Consider the following 10,676-nt stretch of genomic DNA (forward strand, 5'->3'; position numbering starts at 1 on the left):
CTTTGGCAGGTTTATAATACTTTAGCAAGTGGTTAAAGTATTAGATAATTTGCCATTATAAAGAAATAGGTTAAGCTCAGAAAATTTTCTCACATAAATATTTTTAAAAATTGCCACAGGAAAATTCAGCAAATTGACAGGTAAAGTAAACTAAGACATCCGTAAGTTGTACAATCAAATCCATACTAGATCCAATAGTGCACTTTGGATTACAGTGAGGTAGGGCAAAGAAATACATTTTTAACTATTAAATTTATATAAACTGCAATACTGACTTTTATCCAGGTTTTACTTGGATCTAAAAAGAAAAATTTAGAATTCTGATGAGAAAGTATTTTCTCGTACTCAAGGACAGAATTGTAAAAATCTTTGAGGTATATATAAATAAAAAATACAAAGGCCATAAGATATATTTTATTTCAACATAAAATATGCTTGTATAAAAATAACCCAGGAAATACAAAAAAGAAATACAAACACTTCTGCATAGATCCTCTATATAAAAGATTTACCTGGGGCTAAACACTGGAAAATACACCTCTGAAACTATTATAGTTGAACTATCTCCTTGGATACCAAGTATACACAAAATAAAGCCCTTCATCTGGGGGAGCATGGGCAGGAGGGAAAACAATTTAATTTAGCATCAGTCTACATTTATTTCTCTGTTGCTCGAATATAAACCAATGATGACAAGAGGAGAAACTCTGGGGGTTTATTTAACAAAATTAAATTCACATTTCTGAGGCCATCATAGTGCATCCAATGTCCATCAATCTGGAAAGCTGCAGAATAATGATGTTCTTCTTTGTTAAATAATGTGGCACCTTCCAACAAATACCTGCAAATTAAGTAACAAAGTGTAGCAGAAAATTATAATTTTTTAAAAGATAAACATTGCTTAAATTCTTAACTAAGGAATAAAATAATTGAGATTGTTTGCATTCTGTTCCCTGAAAAAGATATCCATCTGTACAAATCATGTACTGTAATTGGTAATGTGGAACAAAATGTTGAAAGAATGATATAATTTAAGAATTTTTACAAAACATATTTTAACAGATTAACTCATAGCCTGTGTGGTTCTATTAAAAAATAGAAAACACACACAAAAAGTTTAAAGGCAAAATGCTAAAAGAACCCTGTATTTCTTGATTTGTATGCAAATATTTTTATCATATGATTTTATTACATAATGATTAAAATGATGGCATTTTATATTTAAATGATGACTCCTGTATATTACTATACACTTCTTCGACTTAAAATACCAATAATAGCAACTATTTTCTGACTGCTTACTATGCATCAGGCACTATTCCTTATCACTTAGCATGTGCTATCTTATTAAATCCTCACAATAATGGCACCTAGTAGATGTCATCTCTGTTTTATATCTAAGAAAACTCATGTGATAACTGGTTAAGTCACTGGCCCAAGGTTATATATCTGGTAAAAGATGGGGCTAAGATTTGAAAAATCTTAGATTTGAAACCAATTCTGTCTATTCTATAGTCCAAGTACCTAACCACTACTGCTAGTGACTGACTCTCTCTAGTAGATTCTGTCCTATTCAGAATACATAAATTTAGAGATAGCTCTGATTTTTTCCAACAATATCTTCTTAAGGGCTAGTTAAAATTATGATAAATGATAGGATAAAAAATTTATTTTCAGTCGTTTTATAAAAAAATAAAAAAACACCTACTTGTGGTCAGATAAATCCAAGTAATAGGGTACATATGCCAGATCTTCAGATTTCCAATGCTGCATATTTAAGACAACAAAAGCGGGTGCCCCATGGCAAAAAACTCGCTGGGAAAATTCTCTTAAGCCACCACACCTAAAATAGAAAATAGGCATGGGCATTATTATACTTGGGTCAAAGCTGCCGTTCAATACTTCTGGGCTGTCTTTATGACTTAAATTTTCTTACAATTATGTATCATAGATATAGGTGGATGTGTGGCTATATTATTAGCTTGTTTACAAGCTGTGTTCTCTATATGAGAAATGATACTTTAAAACTCCAGGAAAAGCTAGCTATTTCTACCTAAGCCTATAAAAGTGTGATTCTGCTGAACTGATATATAAGCTTTTATTTGTAGATACATTTTTCTCTTTAAACTGGTTTCAAATAATGGCAGAGAGGGGAATAATGAGTCTAATTGCTTCCTTTTGCCTTTAGAATTTTCTATGAGCATGAAGCAAATTTCGTTTTGTTAGTATTATTAGGCATTAAGCATATGGATCAGAATACAATAAATACAATTATACAGTAAAATCTCGATTAACCGGAATGCTCAGGGTACAGTATTCTGGTTAACAAACATTACTGACTAAACCAAGTTAACCAGAAAATCACCCGTTTGAGGTATTTGTTGCTAAAATATAATAGTTCATTTTCTGGACTTAAGTACAATTAACTGAAGGTGTTTTTATCTTTCTTTCTTTTGTGATTAGCTGTAAGATCACTCTTCTAAATATTAATTCTCAGTGTGAAATAACGTAGATACAGAAATTGTTAAGAGATTGGGATAAATATGTTCTGCCCCCTCTTTTTTTTTTTACTATGTTAAATTTTTTGATTGTCATTTACCTCTTTCTTCTAAATGAGGAATGCAGAAAAAATTCCAGTTAACTGAGGGTCCCGATTAACTGGGTTCCAGTTAACCAAGGTTTTATTGTACCTACTCAGCAGTGGGGAAAAAAGAAAGGCATTTGCTTTTTGTTCATTAATTATCTGTAGTACCATAGTCTATATCGTGCTACTTGAAAATACAGCATAAGATGAAATAGTAAACTGAGTTTGTTAATAAGATTAAAAAGTGTTAGGCTTCCTAAATACTTGAATTGCCATTTCATAAAGCATGAACTTCAAAGAGCACATCAGTTCAGGTTTCCTTATAAACAACATAGAAATACTTTCATCGTAAATGTCTATCATATACTTACCCACGCTCTTCACACAGTTCAATCTTGGAACAGAATAACTCATCCACAGCCAGTCGTATCAAGTTTCCATGTGGAATTTCTTGGGGAGGACTACAATAATTGTAAACTGTATGTAAGAACTGCTTCAATATTTTACAGGCTAAAACATTATTAGGATAACAAATTTTACAGGTCAATCTGTTAGTAGCAAAACCAAGTATACCAGCGGTCCCCAACCTTTTTGGCACCAGGGACTGGTTTCATGGAAGACAATTTTTCCATGGACCTAGGGGCAGAGGATGGTTTTGGGATGGTTCAAGTGCATTACATTTATTGTGCACTTTATGTCTATTATTATTACATTGTCACTTACCACTCACTGGTAGGGTTTTGATATGAGTCTGCAAGCAATTGATTTATTATGATCTCTGTGCAGTCAAATCTCTTTGCTAATGATAATCTGTATTTGCAGCCACTTCCCAGCACTAGCATCACTGCTTCAGCTCCACCTCAGATCATCAGGCATTAGATTCTCATAAGGAGCATGCAACCTAGATCCCTTGCATATGTAGCTTACAATACGGTTGGCTGTAAGTACAGATGAAGCTTCCCTCGCTTGCGTGCCTGCCACTCACTTTCTGCTGTGTGGCCCGGTTCCTAACAGGCCACGGAACAGCAGCCCCAGGTTGGGGACCTCAGAAGTATATACCAAGTACAACCTCTGTCATCTATCTTTGTACTTCTTGCAGGTAGTATAGAAACCAGTTGAACTCAATAAACATTAATGCATGACGTTTTCTAAGAAACATCACATTCTTCTGTAAACAATCCTGAAATATGCAGATGTGGCTACATTAATCTAAAAAATTTGTGAGAGGATTCAAAAAAGGCAATCTGGTCTGGTGGGAAAAACTTGGACTCAGTTTCAGGAAAGAATATGATTAGTTACCTGACTAAATGAAAGTCACAACCACTCTTGGCCTCAGGTACCTGATCTGTTAAAAAAATTTTTCCTACATACTTCAGAGGTTGTTTTAAATACAGGCATAAAATGTAGGCAAAAACTTTAAAAAGTTATAGAGTATGATGAAAAATATTTTATTAAAAGAGAGAAGTATAAAATATTAGTATTAATGGAATTATAAATATTTTGTTATGGTTTCAAAATATTTACAAATTGAAACATACTAGTTTTTAAACAAACAAGATAAACTTTTGAAATACTTTTTTAAAAAAACCTTACTTATTTTATTTTTTTGGAGACAGGGTCTCACTCTGTCCCCACGCTAGGGTGCATTGGCATCATCATAGCTCACTGTAGCCTCAAACTCCTGGGCTCAAGTGATTCTCCTGCCTCAGTCTCCCTAGTAGGTAGGAATACAGGCACGCACCACCATGCCCGGCTGATTTTTCTATTTTTTGTAGAGACACAGTCTCACTCTTACTCAGGCTGCTCTAAAACTCCTGGCCTCAAGAGATCTCCCCACCCCAGCCTCTCAAAGTGCTAGGATTATAAGCGTGAGCCACTGCCCTGCCTGAAACACTTTTTAGACCGTTATGATGTAGACTAAGAAAATTTTACATTGACAGAGATTTCAAAATCAGCATGATCATATCAGTAATAATATTTCAGAAAAAATGTGAGTTTAATAAATTAGGGTAGGTGATGTACATTTCCAAGTGGGAACATCTATTAGGCTGTTTTTCTGGATCACAGGGCCAAATACCTTGTCTGACAACAATGTGTTTGGGTCTGTTTTTCTTCCACTGGCAATCATCCCTTTTCCAGCTCATGTCCCCCGGGGGCTTTAATGTTTCCCAGCACTCCACTAGGGCTTGCCAAGTTGGACTCCCTCCCTGTCATTTACCAGCTTGGAGGTCTGCCTTCTCTCTGAAGGCCAAAAACACTCAGCTGGCTCCCAGCACCTTTCCTAGTCAGTGTAAAAGCTTCTCACATCCACATCTCCTTCAGCTGTGAGTCGCCAAGTTCGAGGTTTCTGTCTATAATTATGCCCTGGCTATGATATGAAAAAATACTTTTTAATCCTCTTGTTCATGTGAAACTTGCCTTCCTGGCAGAGATCCATTCAAAAGGTGAAACATTCCAAAACAGTATTAAGGGCTTTTAAGAGGTTAAATTTGTAACACAAAGAATTACATAGTCATAGTAGTAAACTCAAAGCAAGAGTAAAACATTTTGCATACTGACTAATTTATTACTTTGCTACTAAAAAGGTTTATTGTAAAGTAATTCTAAGGTGTTTGGATGTAATAGACTAATATTTTTTTCAGGGGACCTGCAGAAGGGTCTTACATTTGTGTGGCTGGTTCATGGATAAGTAGTTACACAGGCTCTACTTTAACAAGTACTTTGGCAACACAGTCATGCTTCACCCAACAGGGATATATTCTGAGAATGTGTCCTTCAGCGATTTCTTTGTTGTGTGAACATCATAGAGTGTATTTACACAAACGTAGACGGTGTAGTCTACTACACACCTAGGCTATAGGGTATAGCCCATTGCTCCTAGGCTACAAATCTGTACAGCATGTTACAGTACTGAATACTGTACTTAACTGTAACTATTCGTGTATCTAAATATAGAAAAGGTATAGTAAATATACGTGTTATAATCTTATGGGGCCATCCTCATATATGCAGTCCTTTGTTAACCCCAACATCATTATGTGGTGCATGACTATATATATTTAAAGCAACATTCATTATAAAAAGTAAAAGTGACAAAAGACTTTAGGGCAACTTACTTTATGTTAATTGTGCGCTGCTGATCTTCCTGTATGCGAGTTGGGCATCGCCAGTTGGAACAGTAACTCTCTTGAATGGTAGACATGAGATTTTCGAGATTTTTTGTAAAATTATCATGCTCATTCCCAAACAAATCAATTATTAGTGAAGCTTTATGAACTTCAGACTTGTATTGCTGTTTTTCCATCTTGTCCCAAATCCAAAGTAGCTTCACAGTTGTAAAACTGTAGGTGTCCATTAAATAAAGAAAACAGTCTACAAACTCTCTACCAAAGTGAAGAGAGAGTTCCCTGGGGAAATTTTCATTTTCATTAAGAATGACATATAATAGCATCAAGAATCCATCTATGGTGCAGGTATTTTTCAGTCTTATCTCAACATAGAGTGGTGTACAGGATACTGCTTTGCGGCCAGCTTTGATAGTAAATACACCTCCCCAAGGAAGAACAGGCCTCCAAAATGATCGATCTTGGTTGTAGTTATTTTTAATTGATGCTTTGATCTCTTCAAACAGTGTCTTCATCCTGCATTTTAAAAGTTTAAAATAGAACATGTGAACTTGTGACTTTGTATGTTAAACGCAGGAGATACGTTTAAATGAAAATAAATCCATCTAATGATTCAAATTAAATTTGATTAGAAGCCCTCCCAGTGTAACAAAAAAAATTTAAATGAGCCCCTTTTGGGGGCTGGTCTCTAGAAAGACCATTTAAGAAGCTGAAATCTCTTTTTAAGGTACAGAATGGCAATCTGATAGGTCTTTATGTTAATTATATTACATTTTATCTCTGATATAAAATAAAAATTCTAAATGAATATAAAGCTGTTTAAAGATGCAAAGTATAAATAAATCCTAAATGAAAATAAAGCTGTTTAAAGATACAAAGTTTGGTTAGGTAGATTCCTAATGTAAACCTCCTCCTCCCTCCAAAATACAAGCTGTGCTTCATTTTCTTGTTAATATAGGTGGTTCCACTTAAGAAACTAATATAATGGGATCCTTAGTTGGGATATAGAATAATAGCTATTTGATGGTCTTTATATTACTTATACTACACATTTTAGTGTAGTATACCTCCTATTGCTATAGACTAAGGCTAATTCTGATAACCAGGTTTGAAAGACAACATATGGGGAATATTAATCATGAGAACTTACGTGACTAGTAGCATAGCTAATATTTCCATTCACTTTGGGATTTTTATTTGCAACTTAGAATTCTTCTATTAATTATGCAATTTAGATATCCTGTAACTTTTAACTGCAGAGGCCAGGCTATGAAGATCTGATTCAGAAACTGACAAATATATTGATTATCCCCCATGCATGTTTTGGGAATGAACTGAAGTCTCCTCCCTCTTTAAACTGGCACCTATCCTTCCCCAACGTTGAGGATAATTAAGCATTTTGTTTTTAAAGCCACTGACAGTATTTTAATAAACATGCTTATGTCATATGTATGTTATATAAACCTCACTTTTTAAAAACAAGGAATGAGTCCCTTTTGAAATTGTATTGAAAAAATTGCTTCACTTTACTTGGGACAAACAAATGTCTAAACTAAGATCAAATTGTTTTACAATATGTTACTTTTATGGAAAAGTGTATTTTTATGAAAAAAGGGAAGCACCTGACGAATAGAAACAGAGAAATGAGTGACTGAGATCAGTGTCTAATATTTTCACCATCTTTTCAAGTGCCACATCCTCCCAAGCACAGCATGAACTCAACACTCAATAATAATGCAGACCTACGTGTTTTATTTGTGAGAAATTAAGTTCAAAATATCTGCAATACAAGCAGATTAAAATTCAGTTCTACAATATATTAATATTAAACACACCCACATACAGCGTTTTCAGCTTCAAGCAATACCAGTGAAAGTAATATTCAACACTATATTTAGTTTGAAGTGTAGATGTTTACATCTAGTCTGTTAACAAGTTGGTTCTAGTCAACTACTTAGGAATAAGAGGGTGTGGCAAATCTGTAGTTTACGAAAACAGGAACTCAATTTCTTAACAGAAACTGACTCGTTTTCATTTAAAAAATCATAAGGCATTCAAATAACTCTAAAAATGAAAATAACTCTATGGTTTGATTTCTTTCTGTTGAATTTTAAAGAACTTTGTAGCACGGCTTAAGGTTGCTTAAAGAGCCTGAGTTCAGATTCCTAAACATTGCATTGGAAACATAAATCTCTAGTATTTTCCTTCAAATTATCTTTTAGACACGACCAAGTTAAGATAAAATATAGCAGTGTAAAGCAATAGTTATATTCTAAGAGAATTAACCACAATGATAAAAATGCCATGAAACTAACTTCTTTAGTCTGTTTCTGGAAAAAAGAAGGGAAGGAAGGGGAGGACTGGAAAAAGTAGGGGTAACAATCGTTTCAGCATTGACTTGGTGACTGCAATAAAAATGGGAGGAGGGAGATGGAGAAATGGCTGTAAAAAGCTTTACTTAAAATTGTCTAGGTTTTCGTCACATTGTCAAAAGACTGTTAAGCACTGTATTGGAAGCTCTGGAGGATGTATTCAGCTGGCTTCATTTTCCTGCCTCAACAGGCCCTCCAGTTTGAATAAATGTGGAAAACTCCCCGACCTCTATTTCCTTAGCAAAACGACGCCTTTCTTTAGCGGTCATTTCCACGTGTGGCACTCTGTACCCCAAGCTGGCTGTGGGGACCAGATCATTGCCCAAGGCACGGAATGCCGGACTCCCTAAGGGCTCAGGGGTTCTCAGGGTCCCCTCTGGAATCAGCGCCCCGAAACATTCCTCGGAAAAAGCGGCCACGCGCTCCCCCTTGAAGCAGCGCGGGGCTCTGAGGCAGGGACCGGCTGGGCGCGCGGCGGGCGCCCCCTCGTAGCCCGCTCAGTCCGGCCGCGCCCACCTTGCCCCCGGCGGGCCGCGCCCAGGAGGCCGGGCGCCGCGGCCGGCTCCGCACGAGAGGCAGACGCCCACACCCGGGGCCGACGAGTCGGCCGGGTGCCCCTGCCTCGGTCCGGGCAGTGAACCCGCTGCGCGTCCGGGACTGCGGGCAAATGAGCGGGAGGGCCGGGCTGTGGAAGGCGTTCCCACACCGGCCAGTCTCCGTCCACCAGGAAGCCGACTCCTCGTACCTCCCAGGGGACCGAAAACCGCCGGTGCCGCCGCACCCGTCGCCGCCGCCGCTTGCTCATGGAGAGCCCGGGCTGCCGCCGCCGCCACCGCCGCCTCATCTACTAGCACCGCCGGCTGTCTCGGCCTCCCCCGGCATGAGTGCTGGGCTTCGGCACAGCCTCCATCGCACCCGCCAAGGCGGGAGCCACAGTAGCTCCAGCGCCCAGGTCCAATCCGACCGGACCCACAAAGCCAGGGCCGCGGGACGCGTCGCTTGTTATTACGAAGGAAGATTCGGCCTGACCTCCGCCCCCCTCCCCCCAGCCCCCCCTTTCCAGCGGGCTGACGGTGCTGCTGCGCAGGCGCAAAGACGCCCCAGCCAAACGTGCGTGTGTCGGGTGTGTATACAGCTTCTAGATTGGCCAATGGGAACCAGGATCAGGTGCAGGGGGCGGGATCTCGAATAGAGGGGCGGGGTTCAGTATTTGAGGGTGGGTGGGGCAGACGGAAGTGGGCAGGGTTTGCACGGAGGCGGAGCTTTATTGGCAAAACCTCGTTGGCTTTTTGAGGTTTGTACCATTTTACTTGAGTTTACTTTGCTTTTAGGTCTTCTCAAGTTCTTAAGTCAGAAGAAGAAAACTTAAAATTGTAATTATTTAAGCTTTTTATTTAAGTATATATTTAGGAAAAAGTTGAATTAGTGTGTTAAATGCCAGCTTTAGTGTTCAAGGTGATGATTGACCAATAGGCTGTAATTTACATAGAAGTTAACACTATTTAAAAAAAAATAGCTTTAGCCTCATTGTAGAGTTGAAGAAATTGAGTTTGGGAGATAGAGCCCCACACAACAAGTGATGGTGCTGGAAACTGAAGTTAGGAGTGCTTAATGTTAGTTTGTGGGCTCAACCACTATTTCTGTTCCTTAGACCCTAGTTTTTGTATCCTCCCTTAAAGAATCAAAACCCCACATGCCTCTACGTCTGAAGAACCCAGGCTACGCTGGAAAACTACCTCTACCTCCAAGTACAAATGAGATACTGTGGAGATTTCTCCCATCCAGCTATTTAACAAATGAGTGTCTGGAAAGTGAGGCCCAGCCTCCAGAATACATGAGGGCTGATGTGGAGAGCTCGAGGCCAGCCTGGTAGTTCAGTGTGTTTCAGCCACAGGCTGAGCCTGGGGGAGGTTGAATGGCTTCTTCATCAACGTGATGGTCAGCCAAGGCTGTGGTAGGGACCTTCCTCATGGACTGCTTTCAAGGAGTCTAGTGATAGAGGGATGGAGGCTGGGAGAGAAGCTTGACTTAATCAAGATAATGGCTGCTGATGGAGAATGGGAAGAAATGATGTCTCTTGGAGCAGCGGGGGAAGAAAGATGGTTCTGCCCCCCAAAAGAATAATTAATAACTCTAGCAAAGCCTGCTCTTTTTAGTTTCCTAGTTTTTCTTATTTTTTATGGAGTTTTATAGATGAGGCTCTGAGAGAGTAAATAAACTAGTGCGTTGGAATTCACACACGTGCAGAAAGTTCACACTCAATATTAAACCTATCCTGCAAGTAGAAACGCTTTTAAAATGTGTGTTAATATGGATTATATGTTTAACTGACAATCTCTCACAGGACATGGAGTTCATTTTATACTGATTAGGTCATTCTCTTCCCTAAAACAGACATGATATGGTGGTTGACACCATTTCTGGAGAATAGTAGTGAGATGGTTTATTAAACTCTGCCAAGGCTCAGCAAGATGGAGGAAGCACAGATTCCTTGCATACTTGGATAATTTACAAACCTCACTGAGGCCTTTAACTGAGATTTCCATTCTGCTTCTTTTCCACTCCCCTCAAAATCTGACAGCTGAGTTGCAGTGT

The 10,676-nt window shown here is 38.5% G+C and overlaps 1 protein-coding gene across 1 annotated transcript; it reads right to left on the reverse strand.

The window, feature by feature from the left end:
• Positions 1-392: 392 nt before the first annotated feature.
• On the reverse strand, positions 393-9,098 carry C1H14orf28 (chromosome 1 C14orf28 homolog). The gene is made up of 5 exons (XM_045568014.1): positions 8,827-9,098; positions 5,701-6,225; positions 2,956-3,045; positions 1,709-1,843; positions 393-841 (listed from the first exon to the last, which is right to left on the reverse strand). Exons 2-5 carry the CDS (start codon positions 6,222-6,224, stop codon positions 658-660), a joined length of 933 nt encoding a protein of 310 aa, XP_045423970.1. The 5' UTR covers position 6,225; positions 8,827-9,098; the 3' UTR covers positions 393-657.
• Between the last annotated feature and the right edge of the window lie 1,578 nt (positions 9,099-10,676).

This window comes from Lemur catta, chromosome 1 (assembly GCF_020740605.2).
Source record: "Lemur catta isolate mLemCat1 chromosome 1, mLemCat1.pri, whole genome shotgun sequence".
Lineage (NCBI taxonomy): Eukaryota > Metazoa > Chordata > Mammalia > Primates > Lemuridae > Lemur > Lemur catta.